At 40.4% G+C, this 24658-nt stretch overlaps 1 protein-coding gene across 1 annotated transcript; it reads right to left on the bottom strand.

The window, feature by feature from the left end:
* Positions 1 to 1332: 1332 nt before the first annotated feature.
* On the bottom strand, positions 1333 to 24250 carry otogl (otogelin-like). Its single transcript, XM_077710823.1, has 57 exons — positions 23945 to 24250; positions 23754 to 23796; positions 23374 to 23452; positions 23070 to 23148; positions 22891 to 22983; positions 22538 to 22692; positions 22097 to 22218; positions 21824 to 22029; positions 21328 to 21452; positions 20884 to 20990; positions 20700 to 20806; positions 20453 to 20578; positions 19960 to 20068; positions 19841 to 19887; positions 19619 to 19764; positions 19314 to 19440; positions 18870 to 19047; positions 18643 to 18767; positions 18216 to 18425; positions 16820 to 16988; positions 16023 to 16097; positions 15704 to 15747; positions 15339 to 15504; positions 14851 to 14958; positions 14501 to 14639; positions 13625 to 13759; positions 13398 to 13544; positions 12937 to 13056; positions 12755 to 12871; positions 11809 to 11965; positions 11714 to 11740; positions 11458 to 11637; positions 11028 to 11306; positions 10537 to 10654; positions 10385 to 10464; positions 9622 to 10223; positions 9158 to 9335; positions 8927 to 9069; positions 8563 to 8586; positions 8372 to 8464; positions 8062 to 8251; positions 7755 to 7972; positions 7455 to 7596; positions 7141 to 7326; positions 6557 to 6769; positions 6075 to 6179; positions 5886 to 5993; positions 5503 to 5604; positions 5223 to 5327; positions 5107 to 5147; positions 4950 to 5016; positions 4624 to 4802; positions 4117 to 4221; positions 3913 to 4032; positions 3688 to 3733; positions 2517 to 2596; positions 1333 to 2379 (listed from the first exon to the last, which is right to left on the bottom strand). The coding sequence occupies exons 1-57, from the start codon at positions 24021 to 24023 to the stop codon at positions 2179 to 2181; spliced, it is 7572 nt and encodes a 2523-aa protein (XP_077566949.1). The 5' UTR covers positions 24024 to 24250; the 3' UTR covers positions 1333 to 2178.
* Positions 24251 to 24658: the final 408 nt, after the last annotated feature.

Genomic DNA, 24658 nt, shown 5'->3' on the forward strand with positions numbered 1-24658 from the left:
TAGTTGAGTGACTTTTAAGTGCTCGAGTATTTCCAGATTCAGTGCAAGTAATCCATGGAATTCTACAATTTCAAGAAGCTGTTCCAGGACATGACAAGACCTGGAACTGAGTTATTGTCATAAAGTCATAGAGGATCTACCTCGAGTGAAAATATTCCAAAGTTTTAGTGTTGGAGACGAAAAAAGACAACGGTGAATCCTTCCATTCTCTGCTTGGGCAAATAAAACATTCAGGGTTGAGCTCATGAAGCCAACTCAATTAGTCATGAGGTCTATTACTCAGCTGCATGTGTGTGTGTGTGACTGTGATGGGTAGAATTACATTTTGGGGCTCGGGGGTATGGGACACCTGGCAGCCGGAAGGAAGCAAAATGGGGGGAATCGTAAATGAAAGTGTGTCGTAAAATTCTGTGTTGTAATGCTACTGTAAGACAGACTGGGATAAATTGACTAATGCTTTCTGTGTATTATGTTGGAATAGTGTTTAGCCATTTTTTTTTTTTTCAGGGATCAAGTTGTGTCCTTGTGGCTGTTGCCTTAACAAATATGTTAGGTTGTGTGTTAGAATAGAGAATAAGGTAAGAACAACAAATAAGAGAAAATAAAGCCTCAATAACTTTCAGGGACAGTGTGTTGAGGTACACTTGGTCATTCTTTCGGGCTACGCAGATAATCATACATCTTTAAAAGGCCTTGAAACACAATCTCACATGTGCTGACAGGCGTTGCTTAGTAACTAGCAGGTGAGCCCAAAATGTGATGCAAATGTGTGCATGAAGAAAAACTGTTTTGTGGGTTAGAAGAATGACAACAAGTGGTGCTTGACAGGTTTTGGGTATTTGTTTGGGATAAATACAGACGTTGTCATTTTGCTCCCTACAGCATCAATTCCATGGACGAGAGAAAAGTGAGAGCATGAAAGCTCACTTGAAGTTTTGGCATTTACTGTTGAAAGAGAAGAAAGAAATTTAGGAATATAAAGACTATGATAACACCAAAAGTACACCTTTATCTTCTGATCCATCCATTTTCTATTACACTGAACTTTTTCAATGGGGGAAGTAATCATAACAGAAATAATGCAGTCGCTAACACTTTAACATCTGGAGCAATTAAGAACAACATCCAACATGAGGAGAAAAAAAATGTAGGTACTTGCATAATTGTTTCGAAGACACCTGTGAACACTTTTAAATGTAAACGTGGGAAAAAATGTTATATTAAGGCTCCTCCACATTCCTTTCAGAGACATTCACATTCATGTTTGACCTGGTTCAAGTGAGCGAGCATGCGTCAAGAGGAGATGATGGTTTGTCCTTTGAGACTTTCCTCCGCAGTCATTCGAAGTAGCAGGAAAGCAAAGTCACTGTCCTGAGATGAAACCTTTAAGGATCCCTATGTCTCTGGTGTCCAGAGGGGTAGCAAGTACAGGTTTGTCTCTGGGGAGTGTGTGCTCTTTCATGCTTTGAGAATCTCACCCTGCTGGGACTACCTTGACTTTGGGACAGACAAGAAAAGTCTACACAAAAGATCATAGAGCAGAGGAATGACCGCTTTCATGCCAGTCATAAACTCAGTTCTACAAAACCCATTGAGCGTTTATTCTATATTTTTATTGCATCTTAAGGTCCCAGTCAATTCACTGGTCAAGGAGAACAATGTCATTGAAATCACAGGATAATAGTTCACATCAATGTGAACTTGTACTATCAGTGAAGTGGTAGAACATTCAATTGTTCATCTTTTTTTTTTTACATTACAGATTTTGCATGCTCACTTCTAGTCTATCTATCTATTTACTCTGTTTACTAGTGCCCATTGGTGGGTCCCAGGCTTTTAACCCCTGTGGTTCAGCATGGACTTAGATGTGTTACACATCAACTAGATGGAGCTGTGCTGAAGAGAATTTCATACAATGATTTCCCAATATTATATATACATATATATAGGGAGCCCATCTGGTCCTGTCAGAATGTAACTGGCACCACAAACATCCATTTTGACATTAAAAATCTGTTGGTATACAAGCAATTAAAAATTCTATTTTCCATATGTCTCCTTTGAAAGGTATTTTTCCTTCATCCATCAGCTCTGTACAAAATCTAATATAATACCTTCTATGTTTTTCTGTCATTCATGCATGTCCAATCTCAGAACTGTGCAGAATTCCCCTTTAATTCAGTTCCACTGGCAGGTACAGTCCAGGGGCTCTTGAAAGCGGTATTCCACAGCAGTGGCATTGCGTGTACAGTAGAGGACCACCGTGCGGGACTGCAAGCCGTTCTCGCGGCAGCACTTGCAGAACCTGGCATGACTGTTGATATTGAAGTTGAAGATAGTGGCCGACGGACATTTGCCATCACAGGAGAAGACTGTCACCTGCAATGAGGCAAAGGTACAAACTGGAACATCATATTATTAAACATTTGCTTTAATCCATATAATCCTTGATTAATTAAGCATTTCCACAATGGACAAAAATCTACGATTGACCATGATTCCGAGTGTTTTCTTACTGGTGTGTGGCTCCTGCAGTCATCTTTTCGTATGGTGGTTCGGATGGCCACTCGCTTGCATGTCTTACCATCCTCTTTACCTGTAGTATTCATGTAAAAAAAACAAAAACAAAAACAGAAATAGGATGAATTATGGACATGCAATTTTTCAGTACAATTACCCAAGGTGACGTCGTCAATAAAAAGTTATTGATGCATTTAATACATAAATTGGACAATAATTCATTCTGAAAAGTGGTAAACGAAAGTAGTGGTAGATATACACTTACTCATACTCAGAAGTTAACATGGAGACTATTTCCTAGCCCCCCAAAAAACTATAAGCAACACCTATCAGGACACATACAACATTATACTTTAGGAAACTAAACTACGTATTACCACCAACATGTTTCTGAGTGTCATCCTAAATTATCATCATTTACCCAAATGATGATGGATGCCTTAAATAAACACACCATTTGAGAGTCTGTAAGTCTATTGAGCTAGTTGCTTTGTTGCCCAGCAGCAGGCATTTATTGGTAGAGGGCTCAAACCACTTTTGGCTACGATTGAATGTGAGAATTTGGCAATTCCAAAAAAACAATTGGATCAGGCCTCACCATCTAATATCAAACTGCACATACCTGTATCACAGTTAGTACTACCAGTAGGGGTTACGGGATTAACGGTAAAGGGTAAGACACCCACTCCAGCACCTGGTAAAATCGTCAGGACAGCACAGAAAGAAAACGCCGGAAAAACACAAAAATCATTACAAAAAAAAACCTTTAAAAAGTCAACATGGCATAAAAACAAGACAGTGAGGTCACCAATCTACAGCCAACATGCATATAGATTTTGCTCCCTTTCCCACACCTTTTCAACCAAAGAAAACCCAAACTATTATTGCGTATATTATAAATCAAAGACCAGAACCTCTGTGTCTAGTATTGATGACGAGATGATTATGAGTTTCACGTCTTCTGACTGCCGATCAATAGGCAAAAGCCTCAGGTTGTGGGAAAATGAAAAACAGGCCAAGCGTCAGGATTTTTCTCGCCAATTTCTACAATAGGGCCACGCACCCTGCCCAAAAAAAAAAAAAAAAATCAGCCAATAAACCCGTTTGCTGTCAGGCAACAAAGCGCTCACCCTTCTCAAGCATAATTAAACCCAGAGACAGACTCACATGTCCTGCAGCAGCCATCAACATAGGTTTGAACGACACCACCATTCTGCAAGGAGAGAACAATTCTTACTTATGTTTAATTTTGTGATTATATAATTTCATTTCATTCAACAAGGTGTGCCAGCTCACAAGATGAAAACAATGTGTGCAAATGATTTAAATGCACAATAATTAATATTTGTTCTTAATTTGACTTCATTGTAAAGATCTGTCTTTGTCACCAACCTGAATACACTGCGTGTCATTGAAAGGCGGGCAAACCACACCAGAGGCCAGCACCACTGCTCCAACAACTGTTTCCAAGCAGTCGTAACGCGTGCAGTTCTCCACCCAAGAACTTCCCACCTGCGTGCACATACGGTTTTCCAATCAATTGCATTTTTTATTGTTTTTATGAGTTTTTTTAAATAGGTTTTAATTTCCCCTCACAGCAAATAGATCTGCAGTCCCGTTGTGATTGTGAAATATACAAGAGATGTTTTTACAGGAGCCACAGCACACCTGAGGGTCAGTAGATGAAATGTAGAGCTGGTTCTGTAGAAACAGAGAACGACAGTACATACTCAAAGGCTCTATTATTGAATTGAATGCTTTTATTGTCAGTATAATTAGATTTTTCTAAAGGTTGCACTGGTGTGGGGTACTATATGAGATATTTTTACCCCAAAATCTGCTTAGAAAACTGCTATGGGAAATATCCTGTCTTTAAAATTGATTCAATGTTCATGATAGCAATTAATTTTCCAGCAGATTACCTGCCATATGGCACAACACGCCTATCACTGCTCAGTGTTTATACAACGACAAACAGATGGTTTGAATGAGAAGGATTGGACTTGTGTTATGTCTTATACTTATACAGTTACGAAATCAAACATTTCCATGTACATTTTTATAGTAAGGTTCTTTCTTCTATGTAATATGTCATATACATACAGGTTCACATTGCTGGGAACAGTTGACTGAGGCAATTTCCATGGCATAAAAGCCTGTGTTTGGGTCTTTGTGATGCAGGCAGTGGACAGTAGAGCACATATCCACTTCAAAGTACTGAACGAGGGATTGGCCTGGTCCAAGCACAGTCAATCCTTGGAAAAGGCACACCTCTGCTTTCTCTAAAACCAAGCACATACACGCAGGCAATCAATAATTACACCTCAGCGGGAGAGCAAAACCATTTCCTTGGCATATAAGTGGGATGTCAGAAAGCCCTAGGTGGACTGACACCCCGGCGTGTTACTTCATGCTTGAATTGCACATACGGCACAAGTGTCGTGAACAGGCACATTCACTGCTGCTGATGTCTGGGACCTCAAATAGAGCCTCCCCCTGAGAGAAGATAAAAGCCCAGACTAATGTGATTCGGCCTTGTCGGTGTGAACAAAACCCTGCTTTAGAGTTTTAATGCATCTTACTTACAAGCTGGCACACTTGGAGAGCACTGTCCTCACATTGACATTCTGGAGTGACAGAGGCAAAAACATGTGTAAAGTTTCAGCATTAAAAAAAAAAAACGTACTAATGTCTCAATGTACCACAGTGCTTCTGGGGACAGCAATAGCCTGGTAAAGTGGTTTCAACCATAACAAGACCTGGTGCACAGACCACAGAGGATTCTGGACACTTGTTGACGTCACACACTTTAACAAATAAGAAAAATGAAACATGTTATGTAGAATTGTATAGATGTGACACACAAAACACTTTTGCAGGTTAGTATTCAGAATATATAAGCCTATATTAATGTTTAGTACAGTCATAGTAAAGATTAAAACAAAAGCTAGAATAATTCCCATTTAGATGTAATACACTCACCACAGTGGTACTGTGGACAGCAGCTGTTAGTGGAGTTCTGAACCACAGCCAGGATTTCTGCATGTGAGCAGACTGGAACAGGCTCCATGCATGATTCACAAACTGCACAGAAAAAAACACACACCATTATGGCCTTTCAGTTGATCAGTTGCGTACTTAAAATCGTAGGCATGATATTCAGTTGAATGTCCATAGTCAGTTTCAAGCAAAGCTACCATTTTTTAAACAGTATGATGCTGAAAGACTTGGTGCATCCACAAGTTTTATTGTCTTTATTGCCACAAAGTGTATTTAATTTGACTTCATTTAAATTCGCTGTTTTATATTGTAGAAAAACAATTCATCTCTCTTTGAGGGTTTAAAATTCAGTGTATGTGACCTACCACAGAGGTAAGAATAGCAGCACAGTTTCTCCTCTCGTATTTCCACTAAAAACTGGTCTTCCCTGCAGCTGGGGGAAGGGACAGATGGGCAAGCTGCAGGGTCACACTCTGTGTGAGATGGGAAACAACACAGTGTAAGTGCAAAATATGTGAAAAAAAAGGATTATGGATAACAATACTTGTTCTCACCGCATCTGTACTCAGGGCAGCAAGAGAGGCTACTGTAGCCAATCACCAGCCGGTCGCCTTCATCGCAAGCTGGGGCTTCACTGTCACATATGGTCATGTTGCAGTCTGGATGGAAGAACATGATGAAATGTTTGTTCATTGTAACTAAAAATCTCTGAACATTTGCTTTTGGAATGAAATCAATTACTGGATAAACTTCAAAGTTAAGTAACACCATCCAATACTGAATTGTGGCCAGCATGTCGGCCTTCTGGTAAATGTGGGTTGCTTCCTCCCACTAAAAAAGCATGTAAGGCTTATTTTTAGACATTAGCAACCTAATGGGGCTTTTTTTTCTTGTGTCTGTATAGTCAAAGCACAAAAGGGAGCTTAACAACAGGCGAATTTTGTGTTTAAATATTATTCATTCATTAATATTCGGTATCGCTTTTCCTCACAAGGGTTGCAGGGGTAGGCTTGAGCGGCCGAAGAGTTAAACCTACCACAGATCTTCTTGGGACAACAGGCACCTTCCTCCAGAACATCCAGCACGTACTCTCCATCCCTCTCGCATATTGGCGTCGGGGTAAAGCCACAGTCGGGTTCCACAGCAATCACTGAACCATTTTCCATGCACTTGTACAGGCAGCAACTTTCAGTGGAGCCGTTCCACACCTCGCCGGGTGCCCGGGGCCTGCCTTCGTTGTCTGTGCAGACTGTGGAAGTGAGAAGGAACTTCCCACATCAGCAAGATGGTATCTTCCTAAACTTTAATACTTTTTAATTTGATACGATTTTCAAATTAGGATCCTTGCCTCAAAAACCTTTCTGACTTCTCAAAATTCGACTATGTCAGATCACCATTGCACTATTTAGGTTTTAATTATTAACTGTAATTGTGGTATATGGACATAATGTATGTTCTAAGTCTGCAATATATAGTTCAGATAGGATTTTTGTGCTTGCATTTGTTGTTCTTGTAAGGTAGCCTTTAACAAACTAAGGAGCTGTCCATGGTGCTGCTCCCACATAATATTTTTTTTCTCCCCAGATGACAGGAAGATGATTGTCTGTCAGGGCGACTTACCGCAGCGATCCTCAGTTACGCAGTGTGGGGAATCAGCGCGGTGCAAAAGGGACCCGCTGCGGCACACACACTCCTCGCGAACAAAGGGGCAGGTGGTCTCCTCGTAATAGTCTCTGTTCAGGCAGGTGATGCTGGTACAGGTGTTGACGCAAGGATGGTATTCCTTACCAGGGGGGCACCGGAGGGCTGTGAAGAAATATAATGAGCTTTGAGGATATAGCAGTACTTTTTTGACTTATATGAATTTGTGCCTTAACCAAGTTTGAAACTCAATTTACTGAAAAATCAAAAATCTACATTGTGTGTGTTCTCACGGCAGAAATTGTGTCGTCTCCAGTTGACACACACTTGATGCGTGTAGCAAACAGCCACGTACGCCGCCAAAAAGTCGCACTGGTGGTCCTTGTAATGGCGGTCGCCTGCCCACATAATGTCACAGAATTGATTCGGAGGCACCTGTAAAACACAAGACCCAATGGTATATCCCTCTCTTCATTGGAGATTGCTATGGAGTCAGTCATGCTTTAACACAGTGATTCCCAAACAGTGCTGTAGTTTTGGGAACACTGTTAGTAGGCCAAGATACTAATGCATGTTTTTTTTATAGGACAAACCTTGCTATGGCATGGTGTAAAGGCTCTCTGGTGAAGCATGTAAAGACAGATGGAACAGTCCCCGATGGAACAGTTGTCTCCAACCCGGCGAGTATGCTCGCTTTCATCAGCCGTAGGGACCCTCCAAGCTTGCAGGTAGAGCACCATGTCTCTAATCTCTCTCACTATAGTGCCATTAGGCAACCTTAGGTCATTATCCGGGTTGCTATCACAGGAACCTGCCATGACGGGAGGACAAGGGGTCAACTCCAAATGTCTTCTTCTGTTTATTTGATTTGCCTATCAGGTCTATTGTACTGAAACTCACCACATAGGCCTTGAGTGAGTACAGATGCTTTGGTTGGCATGAGGTACTGCAGAACCATAATTCCGGTGCTGTGGTACCACTGGATGCTGATCTGGCCAGGTGTTTTGATAAGATACATTGTGCCTGTGTCTTCTATACGAAGAGAGTGAAGGGAAAATGGCAACCTAGTCGGCCTGTAGTTCACCGTTACCTAAAAATGCAAAGTAGATACGGCTTGTTATTTCTTTTTCAATGACGGCGATACTGTAATTCATTGTGATACACCTAAGTTAAGAATAGTCAATAAAAACAAACGGGTAAAAAGGAGGACCTTTCGATCCAATCGATTGATAATAATGCGGTCAGAGGAGATGGTGATATTTAATTTTTTTAAACATAGGCCAGAAGTTCCACCTGTTCCACTCTGTGGAGAAAGAACATTCACAACCCACAGTTATAAAAATAAATATATATATAACCTTCATTGGTAGTGATCAAAAGTTGTGAGTGTGTGTTACTTACCGGTCTTCTGATTGAGTTTACACTCTGGAAATATATTAGAAAAAAATCTCAATAAATATAACAAAGAATCCTTAAAAAAAAAAATATATATATATATTATTCAAAGTATCTGGTATATAAATATGTGACAATTTCTGATGGTTTGGCTATTTTAGATGTCAAACTATAAAATTACATCAATTTTTTTATCCAAAGTTATTTGAACAAATATATGCAAAACATTCAATGCATATCATCCCTTTTCAGGACACCAAAAATTATTGTTGACCTATTAATTTTGCATTCTGAAAGAAGGTAAACCATTTCCAAAATGGTCATACTGGTCCTAATGTTTGTTACTCTTCATTATTAATTAATGTATTACCTGGCTGGTTGGGCATTTCTCCACTGAGCCAATAATTGTTTCTCCCGGCAGATTAACCAGCATGTAAGCGCCATTATCGTACAAGGCCACGTTGTTGCCATCAAACGTAATCATGCGCAGATCAGACATCACAGTGCAACGACCTGACAAAACAACTCCTTTTGATCATCAATCTAGTTAAAGCTGCTATACCAGGATAGTATACCAATGAGTTAGAGTGCTTTGTCTTACAAGGGCACCGCCACTGTGGACAGCAGGGGTCCATGTTGATTAGGACAGGCAGTCCTAGCAAGCTGCACTGGGGTCTGGTGGTGTTTAAGCGGCAATACAAGGATGCATTATAAAGCAGCAGCTGCCCGTTCAAACAGATGAGTTCTGCACACTTGTCGATACGCAACACATATGGTGCCTGAAAGAAAATAATTAGATTGCACAAAATAAAATATTGAGCAGAGAATAGTTTCCTCTTAGTAAATAAAAACCAACAGGAATTACTATGGGGCATTAGTTTACCAAGTAATTAAAAAAAAGTACGCAATTATGACCAAAGTACATTTTGAAATGGATAAATGAGGTTGCAGTGGTGATACAATGAGGAACAATAACATTTTACGCAGTAGTGAAATCTTGTCTACTGTGTTTATTTTAACTGGAAAGTCTGCTAATAAATCTATTTCAGGGTTGGCAACACTTACAGTGCAGGGTGTTGTGGGTATAAACAATGGAGATGGAGTCGACGCCTCTTTTGTTGGAAATGTGTGTTGACTTGTTAATATTTCGGTAAATGCTGGCTCGGTGCTTGTTTCAATTGTTGCGGATGTTGCCACAGCAACCGTTGGAGGGTCTACGGGGGTTATCGCGGCTGTGTCGGCAGGGTCAGGTTGAGGTGGAGTTGCTGGGCTGACCAGGGAGATGATGGGAAAAGAGGTTGACGTCAGGGGCACGGAGGGCACTGCTTTTATTGTTGGGTCAACAGTGCTAAGAGTAACTGAAGGGGTTGGAGTGAAGATGGGGAGTGACGTAAGAGGCTCTGTGGGAGTAGTTGAGGGTGATTTAGTGGGTATTCTTGTAGGAGGAGTTGTAGTGGTGGGGATGCCTGGAGGAAATGGGCTGGGAGTAGTGGCAACAGTGGATAGCTTGATGGTAGTAGACGACATAGCGAGCACTGTAGTGGTGGTGCTTGTTCTGGGTTTGGTACTCGCATGCCGCGTTGTTGAAAGTGTGGTTGGTGGGGATGTAGTAATGTTGGGTCGTGTCACAAATGCAAAAGGGGTGGGACTTGGGGGCAGAGTCACGCCTAAAAGGACAGTTCATAAGAGTTTTAATGAATTCTGTCCTATCCCAAAGCAAAAACATTCTGACATATATCTACATGTGGCTTTTTTATATACTAATTGCTTGCCCTCTCTCATCAAACAACAGCTGACAAGGGTTAAACTTTGTGGAAGCATGACTTACAATCCTCCATGTAGACACATCTGCTCGTGATCTCATCCAGGACCATGTTTTGAGGACATCGGGGGAAACAGCCCTCCACACTGTGATATATAGAAGATTGTTAAAGACCCAGGGAAAAAAAACAACTACGTGCATCACAAGAGAGCTCTTACAGAGGCAGGAAGGCGCAGTGTGTAGCATGTGGGTCAGTACAAGTGCGTACGCATGGGCTGGCGCAGGCCAGATAGCGCCACTCACACATCATCCGATAGGGGATGACAAAGTGAGTCTCTGCATTGAGTGAGGACCAAATTTGTTAGTACTGATGCACATTCTGGAGAAATACTAGTTCTTACAATGGATTCCACTCCATCAATAAATGACAGTATGTTATATGTATGATAAAAAAATGTATACCTACATATATAAACCAATTTCCCATTCCTGTTTTTAGTGTAGGCCAATAAAGAGCAAAACACTCAAGATTTTGAGTAAATACGAGACCAAATTTTGCAGATAATGTGTTGTCTGTCATATTTATGATTGATTGCCTCTAGCTCGGACTAGTTTTAAGAAACTATAATGGAGTGAAGTGATACAACTATTTCCAATAAAATTGTGTCTCCAGCTGTGTCATCTCCATAACTCAAAACATATTACAGACCCTCGAGTATGAAGCTACTGCTGGCTTTGAAACCAACAGAGGAGTCATATCTCAGAGCTCGGGCAGCGGTGCGTGTAAGTGTCAGAAAGACTCCCGGTTGGCTGGCGACTTCGAAAGAGCTGTGACCAGGCAGAAACAGCCCCCGATGCTGGATAAATGTCGCCCGCTGTCTGAAATCCTCCCCTTGACTCCAACGTTCCAGCTGTACACATCTTTTTCGTGACACAACAAGGAAGAAGTTGGGTCTCTCAGCAGACTCCAGGGACACCACAGGGACACCTGAGGAAACAGCCACTAGGGAATGAGACTACCAAAGAACACAGCGGAAACTCTCAAGTGAAAATCTTCATATATTTAGTATATTCATTTCAAAATTCAACAATATGAAGATAGATCCGCCTTTCATATTGTATTCAATCGTGATGCTTACGTGATGTTTTGTTCTTATGCAGGCCTGGTGTCACCATAAAGTTGAAGAGTAGACCTTGGGCAGCACCACGGCCTGGTGTGTCTCTCAACAGGGGAAATACTGATCCACTGGTACGATTCACTCCTATCATTGTGTTATTGTGAACAGCGCTCACCAAGGAATATGGCCCTTCGCCTAATGCTAAGGTGCACATAAAAGGAGTTTGCTTAGCATTAGGAGGTGAATGAGTATAGAATGGAATTTCATTTGTAAATACCTTGGTTGTAGTATTCACAATCTTGGGCTGAAATGGAAGTACATTTTGGAAATAGTTCAAAATCTTCAAATGTATGAAGTTGATGAATTACTTACGACACACAGAGGGTGACCTCCAGTTTACAGTGATGCCCTGTTGGCAACATTTGTTGGCATAGGCGGCGATGGACGTGCACAGACACTCGCAGTCACCCCCTCGGTCACAGTTGCAAGTGTCCGTCAGGCAGTTTCGGTAGAACCAGGCCACATCTACCTGCAGGGTACGGATGTCATGTACATTACATGGAAACACACTCCAATAGACAGAAACACTCTCACTGTCCTCTAGTGGTAGGAAGTAAAAAATCACTAAACACATATTTGGATCCCGTATACTTAAATTCAGATTTTGGGGGTGTACTTGTACTTTACTGGTACTATCATGTTCTATAGCCAAATTGTTCATCTTAATATAAAGCATTTGGTGATGTCCAAGTGTTTGAGGTTTCAGGCTGTCAGTTAGCGCTAATATAAAATTGCCTTGAGATATGTCTATAATTCCTAAAATTAATTATTCTAGTCGCCCGTATTATTATTTTTGTCATTTTACCTATATCCTCTTCAACTAGTAACAGAAATTTACTCAAGCATGACTGCACATGGAGGACATAATCAACCATCTACAAATATGCATCCCAGTGGCCATTAATTATACTTGTTCATCTCTAATAAATAGTTGTTATTCAACAAAGGAGGTCCACAATTGTTGCTTCTCTGTTAAGAAGCTGCAGTCCACCGACTACATCTGTGCACAATTATAGGACTCCATCTACTGGCTACACGTGTAAATACTGTAACAATAAATACTAAATATATAGTAAATATGATAATAAATATATAAATATGAAAACAATGTCAATATAAATAAAACAATGTCAATATAAATAAAACAATGTAATTGATTATATTATAATTAGCCTTGCTAATAATTCAACATAACATTTTATAAAATATTTCATGTGCATGTCATTTTATTTATTTGATTTCATTGTTTTTTTCTTACCACGTTGTGACAAGATGCAAAGACATCACTGTAAAGAAGTGCACATTCTTGCTTGGCATATGGTTGTCTACCCAAGTCTGCTTCACACGGTCGTTCCACTGCGTAATCACTTTGACACTACAACACACATAAAGCATGAAAGAAGGTAACCAAGATGATATCAAATGAGCCTCGGTACATACCTGACCCAGAGCCCAGCTATCTCCAAAAGTCTGGGCGTTATTGACCTCCATGTTGTTCGATGTGGTCATGTCATTAATGGTCGCGCTGTCAAAATTTCCACATAATCCACCGAGAAGGCCCTGGTGGTACAATGAAAAATAGGATTTCATGCAAAATGTACTTTTTTATTGATTAAATAACAAAAAGATGAATTGTATTGTTTTGAATTGTTTGGAAATACATTTGCCAATTAACATAACTCAACAAATCAGAAAGAAAAAAAGACCAAAAACAAAATTTTGAATGAGAAACAAATCTGTAGCCTGTGGTATAAACACACAAAATAGCTGTGGAGGAAGAGTGGTCGGCAAAAGGCTCACTACTATTAAATTGCCTTCCCCAGATATCTTCAAAAAAAGAAAGGAAACAGGCAGAGGACTATGAGTTGTGCCCTAATTTAAAATGATTGGCAGCTGCACACCTTCCATCGAGGCCCGGCTCTGACATGCACCGTTGTCTTACGGTCCCAAAGGATGGTGAGGTCCTGATCGGGGAAGTGGACCACAGTATAGAAGCCGGCTTTCCACAGCCCAAATGCTGACTCTCGACCTACCACAGTGGATGGGCTCTGCATTGCAATGGGGAAAATCAAGCTCATTAAAACCACATGTGCTATTTTCATATGGGTCTGCAAGGAGATGTGATTACAGGATTGCCAGAGTTGTCCTTGAAGTAGATCTTAGTAAGTCCCACGTGTATGACCAGCGTTTTCATGCACACAATGCTACTCTCATAGCAGTCCTTGTTTTGGGCAACAATGGACACTTCAGTCTCTCTTGAACTCTGTGCACAAGAAAAAGGTCATTCATTAACAAAATCCCCCTTGGGAAGAGGGCTAACAGTGACATTTGGATTGTACACGCTCAGGAAATACACCAGTGTAATTACACAGCTAGGAAACACTTGCCCACTCTTTATAAGTACGCATGGTGGTCTGCAAATCTGTCAGTTCTCAATCGACACACCTGTTTCACCCATTCTAATTCTATATCCCTGGGAGCACAGGAGCCTTGAGGTTTGGGTTGAACACTGGTTTCTTTGTCGTGTTAAATCCTTGCCTCGCATTACCAGGACACCAACAAAGGAGTACACACATATAAACGTCTTAACCTACTCTGATTTAAAGGGGAAAAAAAGAGGAAAAAACAGTAGGAAAGAGTAAAAGACTTGGCTTCGCTCTCACAGATCTAGATGGCCAATGGTCGGAAAAAAAAGAAAAACAGGAATGACACTTTCAGGGATCTTGAAAATGTACTTTTCACTTAGTCATAGTTTAAATATACTATTATACCATAAATATTTTAATAGGTAAGTGAATACATTTGCTGCTCATCATATATTTTTACTATTCTATCAGCACCAAGTAACCCTTTTCCCTTTGTATATTTTAATGCACACACATGTGGGATGACTAGTAATTATTATTTAGGATTATAAACAAATTGCATATGCTAATTTGTGTCTTCTACAATAACCTGTTCGACACACAAAAAAAACTAAACACATTCTACTCCAAAGACTCACTTTGAGTAGATAGACTTGACAGTCTGAGTGGTAGTCGTACTCCAGGCCGTCAAAAGTGTGATAATGTCTATCGCTGTAGATGGTACACACAGCTGGACAAGGTGAATAGCTACAGTTAAAATAGCCACGAAGACATACACTGAGGAGATGGCATGTATCAGTTGGGCATAAATGGAAAAAAAGAGAAAAAGAAGCAAATTAGTAATCATTTGGTTTCCCATTGATAAATGAGACATATTTCCCTTTCCTGCATATTCCGATTTTTGTACCAGGCTACTCCCACTTGTAAAAATGAATGAAGTTTCCAATATTTTTAAGAGAGAGGAATAATAAGCAGGGCTTTGACTAACCATTTAGAACAGGATGTTTCCACCATTTCTCCAGGGAGATACTCCAGGCCTAGCCATACACAGGGGCAGTTCTCTGGATAGTAACATTCCCCACGGTGCAGCACCAGCCTTTAAATAGAATATATCAATATGTGCATTGGGGAGAAAGAGAGAGAGAGATGTATTCTGGAAGAAAGGAAGTTATTCCGAACAGTTAATAATAGTAGTGTGATGATCTCAAAGATGAAGGCCTACTGAGGATACTCTCTCTATCTCTTGATTAGGTACACTGTGCCTTTAATCATTCCAAATGACTACCCAGTAATTATATCTCCATATCACAGCCAGCTTGCGTTTTTTTTGTCCTTTTGTGCTCACATCTACTCGCATATATCTGAAAATTAATCTCGTTAATGAGATCATTTTTGCAAGGATTTGTCAAATGAGCTCAATATCAGATTTAGGATACAAATGGAAAAACAATACTGTTGGCAAGGGCCATGCATTACCCAGGAGGGCAGACGCAGCCCGGGATACACGGAGTGTTGGGTGGGCAGGTGACATTCAACATGAGGTTTCGGCATGTCGGTGCGCAAGCCATGCCGCCTCTCTGCTCTGTGCAACTGTGATACACTTTATCCCCGGGGCACTGCTCGATCTTCGGGCTGTCTGGCTCTAGACATATACAGACATGCAAGTAAATCAATGCCTGTGTCCTCCTCAGTAACCCCACTAGGTTGTCCTGGGAAACAGGTTACAAGGCTACTAACATAATAAGCTTGATTTCAGCAAAAGGAGACAGCTTGATACAACACTTTGTTGTTTGAAGAAACAAGAACTGAAAGAAGGAGGGGTTCAAACAGGGGAGGGGTACCTTTTTCCTCTGGCACACACTCCAACTTTCCATTCTTGCACAGGCTGGTTGAAAATAAGAGAGAAAAATAAGAAGGTGCATTTTGTCTCATTTAAACATAATTGAGCTCTACAGTAAACCAATGATGATTTGCAAAAATGAAATTTGTCAATTAGCTCTGTGTTGCTGAGTCAAAAGCAGGATAAAATGTCAAATAATCTGTAAAATGACTCTCTACAAATTGTAAGGATGACTGAATTTGTTTTTTTCCAATTCAGCGCAGATGGTACAAATAGGACAGCATCCAGTGTTTTTCTGGCGTTTTTCAAGTGTGACTCACCATGGTCCAGTGGCGCTGAAGACGACCTCGCCTGGTTGAGACACACCAGTCATGCTGTAGCAGTGGCACTGAGCTCTGCCAATGATAAATGACTACTTCATGACAGTTGCCTGTGTTCATTTTTTATACCTCATAATTTTTCAATTGCAGTAACCCCACAACTAATGGGAAAAATATATTAAAAAACAACTAAAAATCAATAGCTCACTTCACTAGAAAAAAAATACAAATCCACTCATCTTTTTATCTGGAACTGGCACTTTAGTCATAGTGGATGGCCTTTGTAAGTAGAAATTGAATGTTTGGGATTCACTGTTGCAGATACCAGACTAAAGTCAATTGACAATCACTGACCCGAAGAGGGTTTTGCCCTTACAATCTGTTACATTTGGTGGATTTAGACAAGGACGAATAAGCAATTAATGTCAAGCCAACAGTCAAAAGACTCTGTTGAGTCTTTTCCTTTCCTACTATTTTTGCTATACATTTTTCAATGTTTTTTTTTTTAAAGATTCTATTTCACTGTCAGTGCCCTACGGCTGACTGGCGACCAATCTAAGGGGTAGTCTGCCTTATGCCCAAAGTTTGCTGGGATAAGCTCCATAAATCCCAGCAACCCTTGTGCGGTATGAATGATGAATGAAAAATGAATTTCCCAGTGATTTTGCTGCAGTCTTGAGTGTAAAAATGTGATAACCCTGATGAGGAAAAAAAACTAGCACTTGGGAGAATAGTTTTGAGTGATTCTTAGTGGTACATCAATAAAATCATAAAAACAGGTTTAGTTTATGTCTTACAGTCGCACACATCTCTGGTGTATGTCGTCATAGTAACTGCCATCAGGACAGCCACACCCCTCGGCACAATCATCGGGGTTACATATCTCCATGCTGGACAGAGAGCGGCAGGACCGTCCGCAGAACGACGCACATGAATGGTACAACATCCCCCCAAGACATACCACTCCTATATGAACAAAACCAAAATAGAAAAAAAAAGACGTGAACTTATTTCCTCAAATAATCCCCTCAAAAAATTCCTACAAACCCATCCTGACAGTTTGGATTGGATTGGATAACTTTACTCATCCCGTATTCGGGAAATTACATTGTGGCAGGTAGCAAGAGGGTGATTAGACAGAATAAACAGCATCAATCATTAAAATCATCAAATCATTAAAATCATCAAATCATTAAAACATAAAAGCCGCAAAACACAAAACGAACAAGAGTGGACAAAGCTACCGTGGCCGCCGGCTGCCGCTTAAACAGCGCCATTTGGTTGCGGTAACTGAATCGGACTCAAAAAGACATTGTAGAGTTGGACAAAAACTGGAACCCCACAGAACAGCAAAGCAAAAAGCACAAAGTACAAAGCAAATCAAAGTAAATGGAATCATCAAATCATTAAAACATAAAAGCCGCAAAACACAAAACGAACAAGAGTGGACAAAGCTACCGTGGCCGCCGGCTGCTGCTTAAACAGCGCCAATTTGGTTGCGGTAGCTGAATCGGACTCAAAAACGACCTTGTAAATTGGGCAAAAACTGGAACCACACACAGGAAGTCTTCCACGAGATGGGGAACTGCTGCAGACTGTGACCAAGGTGGAGAATACGCTCTTGCAAGCTTATTTGCACAGTTACTCAGTAGTCTGAAGCTGAAGAAAACAGCAGCAGGGCAGAAAATCTCGACTCCGTCGCTGTTAGGGGCCTACAACTCTTCCATCCCATCCCACGATGGAATGGTTGGTCAGAAGCGTTGCCTCTTCTCCCAGCACTTTTGTCCAGCTCCAGACCTCCGGCGGTACCGAGGTGTTGCTCCTTCTGCTGCGTATTGTGACAGATAGTTCCATGTGTGTGACAGCGTAGGCATGGCTGGCTGGTCCCCCGAACAAAAAAGAAGTGGCCGAAAAATGCCAGGCTAACAGAACAAGGAAAGTTGTAAAAACATTAAAGTAAAAAGTATAAAGTACAAAGTAAAGTAAAAAAGAATGCTTTAGGAAATATTAAAATGTCATTTAAAAAAAGATAGAAGAGCTGTAAAACATGAAAAACATAAGAGTCTGACACCCTTGGTGCAGAGCTACTGCCACAGGCTTCCGCTTGAACGGCGCCATCTTGCAATTATGCAAATATATCATTTTCCAATCTTGACAGTGATTAAACTCACTCCAGCAGCTCTCACAACTCACCACATTCGGAGACGTGTGCTCGGAAATTAATGTCAACTCCGTGTTTTGAGCAGAGCAGGGCGTAGTGAGCCAGAGCGGTGCAAAGACAAGGGCTCCCGCAACGGCAGGCCTGGTAGCGGCATTGCTGCTGGTAGATGTTTGGACTGATGTAACTGTGACATTGGGCAAACACACTTCCCAGCAGCACCTCACACTTGGAAGCGTAGAATACTAAAAAAGAACACACCACAGATTATCTATCTGACGTAGGTAAAGTCCTTGAATATTTTCAAAACGTATACTAGCTTTTATTTGTAAATTGTAAAGAAAATTGAATGGGAGCGTAGCTAGAACGCCATCTTAGAAATAAAATCAAGAAAAAAGAAAGAAGGGTGGAGTTCTACGATAAATGTTCATTCACATTTTAGTTTTTAATCAAGGTTTTTACCGTATTGTAGATTAATTTCACATGGATCGACAATCGGCATGTTAACCGGTGCTACACAGGTGGAAGACACCTTCCAAGCATTGGCATGTAGCTGTGGTGTACCCTCGATCATACCAGCAGGAGACCTATAAACCAATGGAATGCATATGAACAAATTAAATTAAAACTCTAGTAGGTCAAAAATAATAGCAAAGACGGTATTTGATGTGGAAAAAAGGGATCCTCACAGAAAGTCATCTCTAAGATTTCCATTCAAGGTCCCACAAAGGCCAAGAGTCAATCCACGCCATTGGCTTTCGAGCTGGAGATGGACTCGACCACCTTTGCCATCATAATGCAACCTCAACCCCAGCCGTGCTTTCAGTTGCGTGAACACTGAAGTCAGTTTGCGTACATCCATGACGTCTGAGCGCCCGGACAAAAAAGAAAGGATGCGATAGTAATGAGTAAAATGCTCATTTAATTGAAATCCTTAAATTGTGAATTGAATTGACCCTCCTGACTTTTTTACTACACATGGATGATCAGACAGAATTTACCCATTAGCACCCCCCGGTTAGAATGGACTCTACTTTTATGGCTGTGAATGGCAGCTAAAATTTCAAACATCACTATTGCTGTTACAGAGAAATGTAAGTTTCAGTAAATAGGAAAAAATAGTCAATATCCACCATCACTGTAAGGCAGGATAGGTGCTGAGTTGACCCCGATCATCACCCCTCCTTCTCTGGTAAGAGTAATCTGACGACTCACATCCTCTTCTAGCACTAGAGTCACTGACTGTATACATACCTGCTGCTGTACAAAAGAAAATCCATGTTAAAACGTGAGTGGATTTGTTAATTTCAGGACAGAAATCAGGAAGACTTCTCACACACTTCCCCTGAAATACTCCCAAACACGCTACTGAAACCTACTCACACACTATATAAGACAATAACTATAGTGTACATAAACAGAAGGTCCTCTTCAATACCTCAGTGCAGGTAGTGTACTGCAGAGTGACAGTAAATCTACTGCTGCCACGGCTCTTTGCAAGGACGTATTGGCACGCCCCTGGCTGGAGAAACATCCGTCCATCGAATGTGGTTACAAACACGTCCCCAACTACTGAACACTCCGCTGAGCAAATATGAACAGAATGAAATTGATGTATTAATTGCTTTAATTCTTTCTGTGCAAAATGAGAGAGTCTCACCAGTGCAGTTGTTCTCAGTGCAGTTCCATATGCCTCCGACACAATTACTAAAGACAAAAGAAGTTCTAAGGTTCTTTTACTTCACAACATGTCCTAATGGAAAATATTTCAACACTCACCAAACATTGCAACCCTGTCGGAGCACATGTCCATGCACATATGATGAACCATGATAAACACAGGGGCATTCTGAAGAAGGTATACATTTTCCATCTTGCAGAATAAGACCTGATGGAAAGCAATAGAATGATCAAATTTGGCATTTGATACATTAAGGTTGATTAATACTAATAACCAAATATGTAATTTGATTACTTAGATATGTTTTGTTTTTGAGATGCATATTCAGAAACTACCCAATCACCAAGTATTACTTGTGATTTTTTCACAGGGGGTTCCCCTTGTACTTTTTCATGTATACTATAAAAACAAGTTAAAAATAAACTGCAATTGGCACAGAGACAGAAATGACAAAATCACATCATATCAACATCTGAATGCATCTGTTTCCTTGCATATGACTTTAAATTAAACATTAAAGAAACACTAATTTTACAACAAACTTATCAACTAACAGTTAATAGAAATTACTAAGTTCCTTGTCTTCACTACCGTCAGGACAGTAGCAGCCATCCAGGCAATGCAGGTTGGTTCCAAGGCATTCCTTTTCAAAAGTGCAGGTGGGGGGACAGCAACTGATACAGTCTCTGTACACAAAGCTCTGCTTGCAGCCATCATCTATAAGTAGAGTGAGTTCCATACGTACAAAAAATGAACAATCCAAAGCTGTCTGTCTTTCAAATATTGTTATTTGTGCAGCGTGTGGTCATGGTTCGAAGAAGTTATACTAAGAACGTACTACAAGAGGGGAAGCTATCCCTCCATTCCCTCACTGGGTAACCCACATGAGAGCAGGCCCGGGTATACTCCACCAAAGCTCTGCAAAATGTCTCCTCATCATCAGCACTATGATAGAAATACAGGTTGGGTAATGTAGGACTGTACCTGAGGTATCATAAACTGTGGAGGTGGATGTGACTTACACACAAAGGTCAGAGACACAGCTGGCTACAAATGGGTTGGGATCAATATTCTCGTGACAGGACAGAAATGGAAAGAAGAGCAGAGCGCTGCATTTCTCGATGGCGTCCTGCAGACATGAACGGCATAACAATGGAGTTAGCATCCACTAAAACCTTCATGTACAAACATTAAAGTCAAAACACAACATAAGCACTTGTTATGTTTCCAGACACAGAAAAAAAATCACAATGTACCCTGAAGAAACTACTGCTTTTTTAAATAATAAAAGTAACTAGTAGTCATTTGTGCATGGGGAGAACATACAAAACTCATATAGAAATGTTGATGATGAGAAACTAGAGACTCAGACTGTGTCTGGAGGTTAATTGCAAAGTCAGTATAGTTTGGTACGTAGTTTGTATTTTGTCTCTTATTTCAGTGCAGCTCATAAATGTTGTCCTTACATCCATGTCAGATTCCGAGTCACACGGTCCACTGAAATCAAGGTCCACTGAGGGACAGACTCTTTCATGAGGTAGGTCAACTGCCCAGCTGTTGGCAAACACAGCAGGCTCATTGGTCCGTATGCCTGAAATAAAACAATGGCCACATACTACTGTATAATGCAGGCAAATCCAGAATAGCTCCACATATGAATAATTAATTCATTCATTAATAATAAATAATTCTCCAGGCTCATTTATGAGATTTCCCTTTTTTTTTTGCTAATATATAAAACCTGGAATTTGGCCCACACGACAAAAATGAATAACTTTTGCAGCAATTCCAAGACATGGTTCTTGAGACTTTTATTTTCTCTATTCATTTTAGATGTCGACCAAATTTTGAGTCAATTATAGCAGTTTAAGAAAAATAAAAAGGAGTTTTTAGAGTGTCTCTAAATTTATTGATGCTCTGATCTAATAATAATCATAAACAAAGATTTATGACAATTCTTACCACTGACAGTGGTCAAGTCGTCGCCTGGTACGTGGTTGAAATTCCCACACAAGCCACATGAGGTGCCCTGGTGCTCCTCACTCAACTTCAGGTAGACACCAGTCCCTCCATCCCAGGCCAATGAAAAGCCAAAAACACTCTTGACCAGCAAGTAATCGGCCAACCGCTCAATAAACACACCTCCTATTGTGTGAGGCAGATTGAGCCTAGGATTAAACAAAAAAACATGTTTATATTTTTCAAAATATGATATTAACTACATACATGACATACCTTTGTCCTCCTTGGTTTACATGGTATGCAGATATGTGGATCTCTTCCTCATTTGGAAACAGCAGGCTCAGCGCTCTTGGACATGAATACAAATTGCCGTTGCACACTCTGCTGTTGTGCACCTGAGGACATACCGAAATAGAAATACTGAGGAAGAAACACAGAAATGAGCTGAAATGCCTGGCTATAGCTATGCGAAATTTGATAATCATATATTGAGATTTGACATAGTGCCTATACTAGTGTACGGGAAGTGAAACATTATCTGAAATGGTGATTCATAATTGTCTTATTGATTGCTTTTATATCAAAAAGATTGACCCCTAAGGTTTTTGATACTTGTGGGAAATTAATTTGAAAAAATGATGTCATTCACATAATTGTGATACCTGGTTTATTGTCAATGACGATTTTTTTAGAAAATAATCTGCTTGCTCTTACCCACACAGTATACTGAGGTGTTGCAGAATGGCAGTCTTGGGCCAAGACATACGAGCACGTCCCAGGAAAGTAAAAGTAGATGCCATCGAAGGTTTCATAGTGGTGTTGACCCCAGGACCTACAAATCCCATCCCTGTCTCGACCCTGGTTGGGTACTGACAGATCAGTATTAGGTTTTGGAGACAAAAATCAAAAAAGCTTCCACTTTTCAAGTGTTCATTATGTTTTTCCATATCAAAGCCAACCAAACATGCATCTGTGAATGAAGCTTACTTAGTACATTGGGGCACTGGAAGCGAACTTATATGTCCCATTCCATCCTGTTTCTCTGCTTTGACTATAACTTTACTTACCTATCTGGCAACGGTCTCCTAGGGCCTGGAGCTGGGTGCAATCACATACCCCATCGTCCTGACACCATCCAGCATTAAGGCAATCGCAATTTTCTGAATTGGATTTATGAAACAATAACATAATGTGGGTAGCTTCCTTTTTGTAATATTATGATCACGTAAACCATCACACTGCTAACCTGAGGAGGAGTCTCTGGCTGTGTAGTTGTGCAAAATTCTGCGTGGGTGAGTCTCAACTGGGAGGACTGGTCTGTATGCCTGGTTATGGGTTAATATGTACCACTTATATACCATGACAAAAAAATATCCTTTAAATTTGATTTTATTTTGATTTTGCCTGTATTAATAGAAAGGGGCCAACACTTCTCCACTTTAAAATGAATACAAACAGCAAATATAAATCGGCAGCAACTCTTGAGAATGTTTAAACGTGTGTCACATTTTATACAAAGTGTGTATTTTTGTCCCTGTGAGCACCCTGACCTGTCCTGGTTCCCTTCGGTGTAGTGTACCAAACTCATCCCAGAGGAGATCCCGTTTCGTTCGAAGTGCATTAGCCCGTCTGTACACACCAGAACCACCAGAGCACAGAGTTTACAAAAGTTTCTACCACGGCCTTTTAGTGAATAACAATTAAACACAGTTATTTTCAATGTGTGTTTGAAAGAAAAATAAACTTCTGATCTCAAACATAAGAAAAAGCACTGTTGTTTTGCCCATACATTGTTTTTGTAAGTACACATTATTATTATTTTTACAAACAACAATTAATTTGAAAGCACAAATCCTCTTTAGCATGTTTTTGAGTCTCCCTTCTTATTTACAAAAACAAAAATACCACCAAAAAAACATTGTTTGTTTACCTTGGCATCTTTGCTTCTGAATTTGAGGGGCGATTCTGGACTCCTAAACAAATTATATTTAAAAAAAAAAAAGAAAAATATATTTTCTTAAATTTCTATTATTATTTTCATAGGACATTTATTTAATTGTATTTATTTACAACTGTAAACAATGTTAAATCAGCATGCCTTAGTGTTAGTGATGAACTTACCCTCAAAGAGAAGAATGAGGAGCTGAGAAAGATAAAACAACATGGCAGCAATGTGTCTCACTGTCCGCTTGAAACTCATCTCAGAATCCAATGCATGCCACGGGTCTCGGGAGGATATTTGGACTTGGGTGCACCACGGATCGAAAAATATCAAGTGGGTGTGCAAGTACAAATAGGGGGTGGGGTCTTTGTCTGCCAGCTGACAACACAGCACACAAACCACTCCCACTCAACAGGTGCCAATGCAGGTATGTATACTCTATTTCAGGTTCAAGGTTGGGTAAACTATTCTACAAAAGGCTATACTGGTTGTGTGACAGGGTGAAGTGGAAAATCACGGGTACAACAGTTGCAGTTTTTTGTTCTAACACATAAAGAGGACACTTTTTCCACCAATCTGGTGTCCTACAAGTGCAATCAGTGGATTGCAGTAAGGTGCTTCTTCTTTTCTGCAGAAATCTCATTGCTTAAAGCACAAGTGTCAAACTTATACCAGAAAGGGCCAAGAGGGTGCAGGTTTTCCTCCCTACTGAAATAGTGCAGACAGTTAGGCCAATGAGGAGGTCTGCTGCAGGAATCAGCACCTGACTGCAATCAACTGATTACAGTTTTAAGAGAACAAATTGGTGAAACGGTGTCATCTTGGTGGGTTGGAACAAAATCCTGCACCCATACCGGTTTGCCAACCCCCTGTTAATACTAAACTACTGTAAA

This window comes from Stigmatopora nigra, chromosome 2 (genome assembly GCF_051989575.1).
Source record: "Stigmatopora nigra isolate UIUO_SnigA chromosome 2, RoL_Snig_1.1, whole genome shotgun sequence".
In the NCBI taxonomy this organism is placed as follows: domain Eukaryota; kingdom Metazoa; phylum Chordata; class Actinopteri; order Syngnathiformes; family Syngnathidae; genus Stigmatopora; species Stigmatopora nigra.